General features: G+C 46.0%; 1 protein-coding gene across 1 annotated transcript in view; it reads right to left on the minus strand.

Moving 5' to 3' along the window:
• The window catches only part of LOC107103610 (unconventional myosin-Ie-like), a 23,670-nt gene that overhangs the window by 6,795 nt on the left and 3,420 nt on the right, over nt 1-13,455 (minus strand). Inside the window, exons 2-15 of the mRNA XM_015403379.1 lie at nt 12,731-12,868; nt 10,427-10,516; nt 9,961-10,055; nt 9,684-9,771; nt 9,424-9,513; nt 6,802-6,933; nt 6,563-6,697; nt 6,355-6,487; nt 5,780-5,976; nt 5,617-5,697; nt 3,617-3,703; nt 3,402-3,488; nt 3,151-3,318; nt 2,895-2,980 (exon numbers count right to left, since the gene is read on the minus strand). Of these exons, the coding sequence (XP_015258865.1) occupies nt 2,895-2,980; nt 3,151-3,318; nt 3,402-3,488; nt 3,617-3,703; nt 5,617-5,697; nt 5,780-5,976; nt 6,355-6,487; nt 6,563-6,697; nt 6,802-6,933; nt 9,424-9,513; nt 9,684-9,771; nt 9,961-10,055; nt 10,427-10,516; nt 12,731-12,868 (1,607 nt within the window). The remainder of the gene's footprint in view (nt 1-2,894; nt 2,981-3,150; nt 3,319-3,401; nt 3,489-3,616; nt 3,704-5,616; nt 5,698-5,779; nt 5,977-6,354; nt 6,488-6,562; nt 6,698-6,801; nt 6,934-9,423; nt 9,514-9,683; nt 9,772-9,960; nt 10,056-10,426; nt 10,517-12,730; nt 12,869-13,455) is intronic.

Below are 13,455 nucleotides of genomic sequence, written 5' to 3' on the forward strand. Positions count from 1 at the left end.
TTGAAAATGATCAAATTTTTTTTTTTTCTAACCACCCCGCCTGGAATAAGGCAGTACATCATAAGAGAAAGAAAAAGAGGTTTGGTTTCTTTTGTTACACTTTTAAAAGCATAACAAATAATTTATAAGCAGGTTTTAAAAGCCAATAAGCTTTAAAGCCTGCTATCTTGAAATTTTGTTTCTGGCAGAGGTTCCAAAATCTTTTTAAACAGAGCACAGAGAGAAGTAGGGAGAGCTGCAGATTTAAAGGTGAAACAGATTTACAGGAATGTGCAACATGCAATAAAATATATCTATATATTTTTGGAAAGCTCAAACTGAGTGGAGTAACTGTAGGTCAATCAGCTACCAACATTAGAGTGTCCCCGACCACCTTCACTACAAAGGTTAGGAGCCAGACTGAAAAAATTAACTGCGATGTGATTGGCAATTTTTCAGGAAATTCAATCTCTTGAGACAATACCGTTTTCTTGCTAGTTAGGGCTAGTAACATCTAGCTATAATTTATTTGTTTTGAATAAATTGAAAGTTATGTCTGTTACTATGGTTCTATGAATCCCGGATGACCCCCAAGGGTTGGTGCTAAAAGCATCATGGCCCCCATAGCGGCCCAGGAAGCAGAGACACTCCTGCTCGAGCAATTATACCAACAGAGTCACACCTGTGACACCCTGAATGACCATTCAGACGCTCTGAGTGGGTAGGTACATATGCAACTTTGTTCCATTTCATCTCTACTGACTGCCTGTGCTGAAAGCACTGAAAGACTAATACTAACCATATCACAAGGAATCCTGAGCACATACTGTATGCTGAGAGGGCCCAGTGGAACCTCATAAAAGAACCTGGCCAAGAGGAAGAGGGGCTGACACGCTGACATTGTAGAACCCTGTGCTTGGAGAAATCCACGATGTTGCAGCACATGTGACCTCCAGTATAATGGCCCCCATAGCAGCCCAGGAAGTTGAGACACTCCTGCTAGAATGGGCCTCCACACTGAGCGACCACAGGTGGTGCCCTGCACTCTAGGCATTGTAGATGACATCCACAATCCAGTGGGAGAGACGTTTAGAAAGAGGATAGCCTCACTTGGAACCTCCATAGCAAAGAAAAACCTGGTTTTGGCACCTTACAGTTGTAGAGACGATGATATATGCCTCCAGAACCTGTACAGGGCACAACAACTCAGACCCCTCCTCAGTTGTACCAGATTGGGCCAACCTCAATGGCTGGTTACAACGCAGTGTTGGTCTAAACAGTAATGCCAGAAAAACTTGGTTCCTATCGGAGACATAACAGACTGATAGAAAGGGCATGTAACAAACCAACCACCTTGGGTGAAACAATGGCCAACAAAAAGGCAGTCTTACAGGAGAGCCACTTGAGGTCCGCTTGCACAAGGGCTCGAAAGGGGAACAACACAAAGCGTTGAGAACCAAAGGTAGATCTCAATCAGGCAATCAGCGGGCAAAACCTACAAACACTGTGAAGAAAAACAGACCAGACCATTGCCCCCCACCGGACGGTTATCAACAAATGCATTATGACATGAGATTGCTGCCCTATGCCCCTTAAGAGTTAAAGGAGAACAACCCTTATCAAGTAGAGACTGCAGAAACTCCAGAACAGCAGGCCCTAGGAAGGAAAGTCCTCATTGTGGGCAGAGCACCACTGAGAAAATGGAAGCTATCGTCGTATTGCTCTACAGTGGAGGGTGCCCTAGCACAAACAGTAAGTCAGCCTCCCAGTAACCATACCCATATCCCTCCCTCCACTTAGACAGCAGATCCCTCCTGGCTGGAGGACGCCACAGGACCCTGTGACACAGACTCTGAAGCAGCGAAAAAACACGTTTGCACTGGCCATGACGGAGCCACGAGCAGCAGTTTGTGGCCTTTCTCAAGAACCCTCTGTAGAGGAGGCCTAATCAGCAAGAGGGATGGGAAAGTGTACAGGAGAACCTGAGACAAGGGATGAGCTAGTGCATGGCAGCCAACAAACAACCATCAGTGGACAGAGGTGAAAACGCCCTTGGTTCACACCAACAGGTGTGCAACTCCCTAAGGTACTTCTCTGAAGTTCGCCAACTGTGCTCCAGAATGAAAAAGAGCCAGTCTCAAAGACCCCTCCTCATAATTCTTGTCATCCCTAAAGTGAGAGGCAGATGCAGCAAGAGACAAAACACCCTCCACTGCAGACAAATCAGGCATGGGAGGGGAGGACAGCCCAGACACTGAGAGAGAGGCATCAGACTGACATGCCTGCAACAACAACTTAATCTCAGCCAACCCTGTCGATAATTTCTTAACCCTCGACGCCAGGCCATAGTCAGGTTAGTCTCTCTTTCTACTAGAGGGGGTGCAGAGAAGGTGGTCTCACCACAGTACTTTGAACGCTTGAGTGGGGCGAATAGGAAATAGGCTCAAATCGAGAGGGGGGGGGGGCGATGCTAGCATCAATGATTAAAACCGAACAGGCAAATGGAAAAACGTCCAACAGATAGTAACTATAACGAGGCAACTAGGCAAGATGGCAGCTAACCTGTCTGTTATGCTGGGAGAGGGGGCGGGAAACCTCTGCTGTCACCAGGTAGCAAATCCAAATGGTAAAAAAAAATGGGCTGCTTAATCACAAAAACAGACCACAGTGTCAGTTATACTGCGAAGGGGAGTGCAAAAACACAGGTTTGACACCGATCATATAACTACCAGAACTGTGCATACGCTAAGGCAATATATTCCATGCTTTCAGCCCTGCCTTCTGGCGGTCAGCAGGGATTAAATGGAACTGATCATATCAGTATTTAGTACGTCTGTGCCCATTCTGGTAGACATCAGATTTTATACCCTGTCAAGATGGTTTAGTCCCCAAATCAGAACAACCCCGGTACTCACAACTCGCTGCTCTGCATCAACTCGATGATGTCATTGAAAAGAACATCTCTGTTCCGCTCACAAAACCCGCCAACATCATATGACACCTGAGGAGTAGAGACAAGTGCTGCCATTAACTCAGACAACTGGTGGTGGACGGATGTGGAGGTGGTGGACGGGTGTGGAGGTGGTGGACGGGTGTGGGGGGTGAAAGGTGTGGATGTGGGGGACAGTGGAATGGTGTGGTGGTGGACAGGAATGATGTGCAGGAAAGGACCTTGCCAGCATAGTGGTGGACAATGAAGCCTTTGTTCCAGCTGCTGAAGTGCTCGTGCGATCCAATTTGTCCCTGCAGCTTCTGTAGCAACGTCTGATCCGCCCCCTCACCTTTGGCGTGCATCGTAGCGCAAACATCATCCAGGATGCTCATGATTCCAGGAGGATTCTGGGAAACCAGAGAGATAGAGGAGATGTGTGATGAAAGCTCCGCCCACTAACAGATTCATGCTCTGTGATTGTTCAACTCACCAGTTTAGACTCTATAAGGTCACAGACCACTTTGTTGTTAAAATACTCAATTGGAGTCCATTTGATCCCTTCCTGAACATATTCCTCCTGCAGAAACCAAACACCAGAATCAGAACCAATACAAACAAAGACCCTTAAAAGACAATATGGACATGTGACCCAAGGATCCTGTAGGAACATCTTCATAAAACAGAATGTCGTCTAAGAAAAGGTACCTGTTCAGCCTTCAGGGTGAGCTCAATGAAAATCTGCTGAAGCTTCTCGTTCACAAAGTTGATGCAGAACTGCTCGAAGCCGTTTCGCTGAAACAAAGAAGAGAAACCGTTCCGTTTTTCAGATAATGTGCAATATCTACTTTCACCTTTAGATGGCAGAGTTTGGCCTGTTCTGTGTATCTGAGGCAGAAATCTCATCAAAATTAGATTTCAAGTGTAAGTTGAGTTTCTGGCAAAGTAAACCAGGCTAAATTTGAACATACCATTTCATAACAAAGATTGTCAATTCTTCTCCCCCTTCACTCATGATGTTACCAGCATCACTGGCAACACTAAAACTCTGTATGCTAACTGCATAGAAGCATACATTTCTTTTTATCCATTAGACAGACTACAGTTTGTATACCAGCCTAGCATCAGGTAGACTGATGACATCATCTGCATGCTACACAGAGCTCTGACCCACTAGCCTTACCAACCAGAGTAATTTATGCCTGGAGAGTAGGTAGAACCTGATCTCAAAGGTGATTTCAATGGGCTGGTATTGATCCAGTCTGTTTCAAACTGGAGAATTTTTGAAACCTTTTCTTCGTGAAACCTGAGACCCAATAGCTTTTTTTCCCTAAGACCAGATAACGTATTTCCTAAGACTTGAGTCCTAAAATGCTCATCATACAGGTAGAAACATAGACTGTATACTAGGAGCTAAAATGAGCTTCCTCTGTGGGGGCCGGGGCCAGTACATTAGAGGAAAACAGACTAGAGCTGTTGCTGCTCCTTTCCTGAAGATGTTTATCTGATCAGATTCCCTGAACCAGACTCTAATGCTGCGTTCACACCGGACGCAGCAGGTGAGAAGCAGTGAGTTTACATGCAAAGTCAATGGTTGACGCGCGTCAAGGCGGAGCAAAAGGTCCCGCAGCGCGTTTTGAGCAGCAGGCGCAGCGCGTCTGAGCAGCTGAAGCAGCGCTTCAGGAGCATTTAAGCATCTGACGCGCCGCAAACGTGCTGCTGCTCAAGATGGAAAAATTTACTTTTGCTGCTCGACGCGCTGCGTCAACCAATCAGAGAAGCTGATCTGGGAGCTGGCCGAGAGAAAGACACATCTGATGATACAGAGCGCTGTGATGACTCCTCTGAAACAGTTTAACGCCTAAATTAACTTAAAATGCTGAAACCTGCCAACAGAATATGTTCGCTTTTATTATCCTGCCGCCTGCAGTTTGAATTATTTAGATGAAAAACACCTACCAGCCGCCGCGGTGAACCGTGAGGAGGCGACCCGGCCATAGGCTGCTGTTGAATGGGATCCTACTGACAGCGCACCGCTGTATGGGGGGGCTGAGCGCCTCCGACAGAAATAACATTGGAAGGCAGGATAGTAATCTGGATGAACTGACTGCACTGATTAAGTTTTCAGGTGGATTTTCCCACTTAAAAAACATTAAAACTACTTTATTCCCACTGATCACAGCAAATATAGCTGCAAGGCAAAGAAAGGAGACAGTAGCTCCGCCCAACGCGCGTCAGACACACTTTTGCAGCCAGAGCAGCAAAGCTGCTTCAGCCGCGCGTCAGAACTAACTGGTACAAGCAGCAAAAATGANTCAGATAATGTGCAATATCTACTTTCTCCTTTAGATGGCAGAGTTTGGCCTGTTCTGTGTATCTGAGGCAGAAATCTCATCAAAATTTAATTTCAAGTGTAAGGAGAGTTTCTGGCAAAGTAAACCAGGCTAAATTTGAACATACAATTTCATAACAAAGATTGTAAATTCTTCTCCCCCTTCACTCAGGATGTTACCAGCATCAGGTTTATCTGATCAGATTACCTGAACCAGACTCTAAATCTCCAACCCAGTCTAGTGATTTGGGTCTCATCACCAGTGGTTTTGTTCACCCTTGACTTGAGATGTTTCATCGGAAAGAAGGTTTCCACAAAGAGAACCTTCAGCTGATCTTCAGGATTTTTTTAGGATCAATTCCCAAGAAGGGTTTACCTGGAAGATCTCAAAGCCGTAGATGTCGAGGACCCCGATGTTGAGCTCCTCCGTCTTCTTCTGCATGGCTTTATTAACGCACTGAAACACAGGAGACACCAGGTGAGCAGAAAAAACACAGAAGGACAGAGGGAAGACCGAGGAGACTGCTGTCGGGACTCACATCCACCAGGTAGTCAAATAGCCGGGTGTACAGTGCTTTGGACAGCGCATCTCTGGAGAAACAGGCCTGCTCCATGTTTAGAGTGACAGCGATGGACTCCGTCTTCCCGCCCCACTTACTGTCCATGACCCGACTGGTGAGTTTGCTGCAGAGACCGTCCTGAGGTATCCCCAGCAGGTAGGCCGGGAAGGCCAGGACTAGAGGAGAGAGGGACAAGTCTCAGCTTCACAACAATCACTACTGCAAGAACATCATAAGGGGCTTCCATCTTCAGCCCTGGTCCTCAGGGCCCACTGTCCAGCATCTTTTAGGTGCTTCCCTACCTCCACACACCTGACTTATACAAATTTGAGATTAACAGACCTATCCAGCTCTTGGAGGCTACCGAGAACCGAATATGCTCATTTGATTCAGGTGTGCTGAAGCAGATCTAAAACATGCAGACAGTGGCCATGAGGACCTGCCAAAGAGGACACAATATTCCTCCTCATGAGAGCAGCTCCTGCAGGAGCTGTTCCTTGATCTGCAGAGGAACATTATGTTGCCAGCTGTGTGTTCTGTAGAGGTTCCCGTACAGTCCTGGCTCTCCACCGCAGCATAATTGTTCTCCTCTCTGAAGCCGATATTTCCCAGATGAAGAATTGCTGCAACAAGCTGGAGAACCGAATCCTGCTCGTCCAAAGAGAGGCCCACCACTGACATCGCAGCCTGAGAGAGACAAAGAGGGTTACACTCCGCTGGAGGCAGAGACAGGTGGAGACAGGTAGGCAGACAGGTGAGCACCATGGTGTCGGCAAATTCCTTCTTGTCGTTGACGTCCTCCACAGTGTAGGTTCCAGACTGGTTCAGGTAGTAGTAGTAGTCGGGGGTTGTGACCCCAAGGTTCTCCCTCTGCTCCCTGCTGGCTCCGTTCAGGAGCTGACATCACACAGGTGAAGACAAATGGTATCAAGACACAATCTTCACACCAACATCTTCAGTCACTTTGTCCTAGAGCCAAGCAGTATTTCACAGAGCATTACCTGGTAGTAGATGTGGAAGTTTCTTTCTCCGGGGTTCTGGGAGACGACTCGGCTTTTCTCAAGCAGGAAGTTAGAGATCTTTCCTCCATCAGGTGCTCCTCCTCGGCTGAACTGTATCTCAAAGTATTTTCCCTGGGAGGGAAACACAGAGGTTTGTTTGGACAGAGAAGTACTAGAGTGAAGTACTGCTTCATAGTAATGGTCTTTAGTACCAGGTTTTTGTCCCACTGTGTAGTAATGGTATGTAGTAGGGGAATTTCATTACTGGTGTGTAGCACTGGGGTATAAATACTACTAAAACAATTTCTTACAACCAAGTTGTAGTCCTGGGGTTTTGTAGAGGGTGGAGGAAGACTTTTATAGATTCCAGTTCTAGATTGTAAAACTGGAGCATAGTACCAGTGCATACTACTGGTGAAATACCAGTTTGTAGTAAATGTCTGTAGGACTCATTTGGAATACCAGAGCATAGTGCTGGTGGATAGTACAGAACTGTAGCACTGGTTTGTAGTAGTGGAATTTAAGAGTGTTCTGTATTACCAGTGGGTAGTGCTGGTGTGTACATTAATAGATGTCTATAGTACTTAATGGCAGCACTGGTGTCCAGCTGTCTCAGTGTGTTGTGGAGGCTGCAGTGCCTAAGACTAGAAGAACGTAAGGAGAGTGGTGAGAACAGCAGAGAGGATCATCTGGGTTCCTCTTTCCTTCATTAAAGTCGTAGGGAAGCGGCTGTTCCAATCATTGCATTTCCGAATTCTCCCAAGTGGTGCCCGACTTCACACGAGTGAATAAAGTGAAAGCGATTCGTTGTTTATCAAGAGGACGGGTTTGTCGGAAGCATCTTGCTAACCAGTTAGCAACTTAGTGCTAGTAGGCCCCCAATGGGAAATTCCATTGGGACCAAGTAGCACTAAATTGGTGACTTAGAAACGACGCTGTCAAGGAACGCTATGGACAGCGGAAACATGCAAGAGGAGGAGAGTTTAGTGTCGGAGGTCACGGATGTGTTCTGGAACAGAGATTTATCTAAAGCATGCCAGGGCGGCAGAAGCTTGGTTTGGTGTAGAAGGCTTCCAGCCGTACATGTTTGAGCCCTTGCCTCGCAACGCTGCCAGTTCTGTTAGCTCTACGCCTGCCGAAGACACAGACGTCCATCCCCGTGAAAACTGGGACGCAACTCAATGGGAAAGGATTCTGATTTATTATACCGTATATCGTAGCGTATATTCGCTGCGACATATGAATCAAGATGCTATGACCAAAAAAATTAGATTGACAGATGACCGTTGATATATGATTGGCTGAATTTAGGTGTTCAGGCTGACGTAGAACTAACTGGCCTGTAGAAGGTAATGGGGAAAAAACCACCACAGATTTTAAGACAGGATTTTTTTTTTTAAATAGAAATTAAAAAAATTTTTAAAATAGAAACTTTTGGGACAATATGGTCTGATAAAGAGTCCATTTATATACACGTTTAAGCCAGAATGATTTGACATTTAAACATGACGTCCTTACGACTTTAATAATAACTGAGCTTTATTGATCTCTCATTGGAGAAATTCAACTCTGCATTTAACCCATCCCCTTAGGGAGCAGTTGGCCATCACTGTGCAGTGCCCGAGGAGCGGTTTGGAGGTAAGGGTCTTGCTCAGGGACCCAGAGTGCAGCCTGTGGGGATCGAACAGAGTTGCAAACTTCTCAGAGCCTAAGCGCACTGCTCTAACCACTAGGCCAACAATCCCCATAGGACATTTCATCCCAGCGCTGCGTGTCCCGAGCCCGTAACATCAGTGACCGCTCACCCCCCCACCATGGACTGTTCTCCCTGCTGCCCTCTGGCAAGAGACTTTGCAGCACCTGCTGCAGGCCCAGCAGATTCTGCAACAGCTTTTTTCCCTGCTGCCATCAGACTGTTGAACTGCTGGACTCTACACTGGACTCTGCATCACATTAGTTTACACTACCAATGTTGCTGAATTTTTATAATCCTTTGAAATAAGACACAACTCAATGTTTCTACTGCATTTTGCACTATATCTAGTTTTGCACTGGGCTCAACGTTTTCATGGGCTACTCGGTCGAGTAGTGGGTAGCACTGCTGCCTTGCAGCAAGAAGGTTCCGGGTTTCATTCCCAGCCAGGGTCTTTCTGCGTGGAGTTTGCATGTTCTCCTGGTCATGATCCAGATTTTATAGCAGTGGCCGCACCGATCCATCTCCCGCTCCATTCACGCCTACCACCTTAGGTGTGAGTGTGTGTGAATGGTTGTTTGTCCTGTTTGTCTTTGTGTTGCCCTGTGATGGACTGGTGACCTGTCCGGGGTGGACCCCGCCTCTCACCCGTAGACAGCTGGAGATAGGCACCAGCATCCCTCGCCACCAGCTTGGGATAAGCGTGATAAACTTTTTCATAATAATGCCCTTTTGCAACATTATTTTAAACAGGGTTCGTTTTTCTCCTACATCGTTTACATTCTGATCACTGCTGCACTTTATATTGGTAATGTTTATCTACTCCAACTGCAATATGATTACACTGTTGTAAGCTGTATGCAACAAGATTTCGTTTTATATACACTCTGTGCAGTTGGTTGTTAGTACCAGTGTCTGTTTCTACTCACAAATCTGCTGGAGTTGTTGTTACGGACAGTCTTAGCGTTTCCAAAGGCCTCCAGCAGGGGGTTGGACTGCAGGATGATGTCTTTAACGTGCTGCAGAGGCGTGAGCAGAGGTGGTTCCTTGGTTACAGCATTTATCGTAATCCAATCACAAACTTTGGTCCTAACAAGTACTGGTAGTATGAGCTCAAAATGACAGTTGCCATGGTGACAGCTGTACAGCAGCCGAGTCCATTACCAAGAGAAGGGCTGCCAGTACGCACCTGCACTCGTTCTCCTCCTCCGGACACTTTAGACACGTAACTCATGATGTATTTGGCGGCGACAGTTTTTCCAGCTCCACTTTCACCGCTGATGTCACACGGATTTAAAACAAATGCTTTAATAATGTTCAGATATATATATATATATTAACACATAACATGTAATACATATTTTCCAATTGTTGATGCATTTAAATCTGGGAAACTCAAAAACTTCTGGACTCCAAACGGTTTCAAACTCCTTGAGGGTCTCAGGTTTGACTGAAGTTCTGCCCACCTGATGATGACGCACTGGTTCTCACTGTCGATCATCATGTTCCGGTACATGTTGTCGGCCAGAGCGTAGATGTGGGGAGGGTTCTCGTACGAAGCCTGGGAGGGGGGGAAGAGTTAATGCCAATGGTCCATGTCTCTTTGTCCATCCTGCTCTCCACCTCTGTGTCAGTCTCACAAATTGTCAGTTTCTCAATCCATCCTTCTCTTCTTCTCTAGGTTCTTGTCTCCCCATCCATGTCTGGATGTAATCTGCCCACCTATGTAATCCTCTCTCTCCTTTTCATCCCTCTCTTTATCCACTTCTCTATCCGTCTTTCCAACGTTCTGTCTGACTCTCCTATCGGTCCATCTGTCTTCCTGCCTGGTCATCGATTTCACCATCAGTCTTTCCATCCCTGTCGCTACCCCTCTTTCTGTCTCTTCATCTCCTGTCCATCCGTCAGTCTTATTGTGTGTGTGAGACTCACCGCTCCCTGGTACAGCTCCACCTCTCTGTCAGTGAAGTATGGCAGCTGTTTAAATGGGTTGACCGAGATCAGAACCGGGCCAATATAGGTCTGACATGCTGGGTCAAGGAACAGTATCAGAATGTTCTCTGTTCAACAGTATTTTCAGTTGACAGGTTTGTGTGCATACCCTTCACGTCTCTTTAAATATCCTAGTTCATCTTTAGATGAGACTACATAGAGAATATGACACTTTGAGACATTAGTCAGGGTAAATCTGCTGTACTCTCAGAAAACTCAGATATCAACGTCTAAACCACTAAAGGAAGTGGTAAAAGTAGTAAACATTTGTGAGAATTTCCATAATGTGGTTTCCAAAAAAGTAAAAAAAGAAAAACAACAATCCACTGGACCTTGTTTCCAAGTTTGAAGACATTTCTCTTCCCATCCAGGAATTTTTTTCAATTCAAACTGTGTTGAGTTCCAGATTTTAATACGGTAGCCCAACAAAGCCTTGTTTTTGATTAGAAAACATGCAAATTGAAACGAATGAACGGGTCCCCCCCTTTGGAATGGGGGTCGTTTGGCTTCTTTGTTAGCCTGCAATGCCCCATACCTGTCTATGTCTCTGAAAGGGGGGTCATTAAAGGGAATTGTTGGCCTGGCTGAATAGGCGAGGGCTTCTGTTTCCCTGTAAATAATGTGGCCAAACCGTAAAGTTCTGCCTTAAGTCAGACGGAGTTTACTAGAGGTTCCCAGATAGCAGCTGGAGTCCTTGTTTACCCCTCAATGATGGTGGGTTGAGGACCCCCCCCCCACAGATGCTCCACTGTGTTTCGTTCTGTTGATAACTGGGCCTCTCCAGAAGGTTTTCCCTCAGTTCTTATAGAAAAGCGGGGCTATTCTTGGTTACAGTGACTGCTGGCAACAAATCAATAAACTACGCTCATAATGAGATGCTGAAATACCACTTCCCTAAAGCTCTGCTTGGTTTAAATCAGTGGTTCCCAGTGCTGTTCCTCAGAGACCCTGCTCCTGCATGTTTTGGATGTTTCCTTGTTGCATCACACCAGGAAAGAATGGATCAATAGGTTTCTGTAGCTAATGAATTGCAGAGGAGCCGCACTAATTTGAATCAGGTGTTCTGGAACAGAGATTTATCTAAAGCATGCAGGGCAGGGGTCTCTGGGGACCAGGGTTGGGTTCCCAAAATGAACAGTCTCACCCAACAGCCAATGACAAGACACTTCAACACCATGCTGGACTTTTTTGGAGTCTTTGCACTCCTCACTTGGTTTCAGCCAGAGACACAATCTGAACCAGGTGTATCAGGGACTCATCAGACCTAAGGATACTGGTTGACCCATTCATGTCCTCAGTCTGCTAATCTTTAGCAAACTCTTTGGGGTTTATCTTATGCATGATCTATAGAAGGCAATTTCTCTCTGGAAAGACAGCCATTAAGACCAGTTTGATGCAGCACGTCTGTTCTGACCCACCCCTTAGACCTCTGCAGCAATCCTGGCAGAATTCCTACACTAACTTTCAGAAGATAACCTCTTCATAAGATGTTGTCGTGCCTTTTTTCCGTTTTGTTGATCGTGGTCAGGCCCTTTCTGTTAGAACCAGTACCACTGACCCGCTGTGTGGGCTTGGGTACAGTGTTGCAGCTCACTTTGGCAACCTCTGCCATCTTTATGTACCGTAGGTCAGCAACTCTTCTTTTTTAGATGCTAAGGGATTCTCTGCTATGTTGTGCTGCTTTAAATTCCAGTGAGAGAGTGCAGGAGCGATAACCCCATATTCAACCCACCTAATCCTTATCCATTTGATTCAATTCAGTTTATTTCTATAGCTCCAATTCACATCATGTCATCTCAGGTCGCTTTCCAGTTCACCAGATCATCCAGTCAAATTGATTCAAAGTTTTCTATTTAAGGAAAACCAGCTGATTGCATCGACTCATTGACTCTTCAGCAATCCCTCACACTAAGCATGCTTGTAGCAACAGTGGAGAGGAAAAACTCCCTTTGAACAGGAAGAAACCTCCAGCAGAACCAGGCTCAGTGTGAGCAGCCATCTGCTGAGGCCCACTGAGGTCTAAACCAGAGACCCTATAAACCCAACTTTTCACAATACTTTGGAGGAAAACATCTAATTTCACTCAGGGTTCTGATCACATTTGTTCCATCCAGTTTAGACATTGATGGCTTTGTCGAGTTATACTGAGGGGACAGCAGATTTCCTCTGTTAGACAAGCTGGAAACTGATTACTGAAGCCTGTATAAACCCCTCAGGTCAGAGGTGTGTGTGGAAGAAGGATACGAAGATATAGTCATCCATGTATCTCTTCTTCAGGTTGTCTGTGATGGCGTCCTCGTTGATCTTGGACAGTAGAACCATGTCGTCCACCCCACTCACTTTCACATTCTGGGCTTGCCAGTGGTACCGTTCCTTGCTGCCCTGTGGGTCAGAACACAGTCCATTAGTAACTAATTGCATTGGCGATCTTATATTTAACCCTCACAGCTGTTTTGGCTGTAGGCCAAATCTGAAGCTAAAATTCGGTTCCAGGTTTCTGTTCATTGGGAGCATATTTTATGACACGGTTCCATGGAAACATACTAAAACACCGTTTCTCAGAGCCAGTTTAAACCCAGGAACAATTGGCTTTTAGTGGCAGTGGGAGCAGCTCACTGACGGCAGTCTACCCAGAACAAAAGACTTGGAAAGCGACCAGGGTTAAAACCGCCTCGGCTCTGACTGGCATGCAGGGGAACATCAGACATGGGTAGAGCTGATAATTTACGTGACACCAATGAGCGAAATGTACGGACGTCAACGTCAACACACTGCGCCTGTCACGTCTGATCTAACAAGCCGAAACTATTCTGCTTACATTTGACAAACATGGCACAGAGCTGGTAAGAGGGATTTGTAGAGATAAAAGAGCTAAAGCAATATACAACACTTACTAAGCTCTGGCTTCCTTACAGGTTGCTTTTCATTGGCTGTGTGCAAACGTCAGCCCTAATCACTATATAGTGATT

The sequence above is a fragment of the Cyprinodon variegatus genome, unplaced genomic scaffold (genome assembly GCF_000732505.1).
Source record: "Cyprinodon variegatus isolate N-32 unplaced genomic scaffold, C_variegatus-1.0 Scaffold1487, whole genome shotgun sequence".
In the NCBI taxonomy this organism is placed as follows: domain Eukaryota; kingdom Metazoa; phylum Chordata; class Actinopteri; order Cyprinodontiformes; family Cyprinodontidae; genus Cyprinodon; species Cyprinodon variegatus.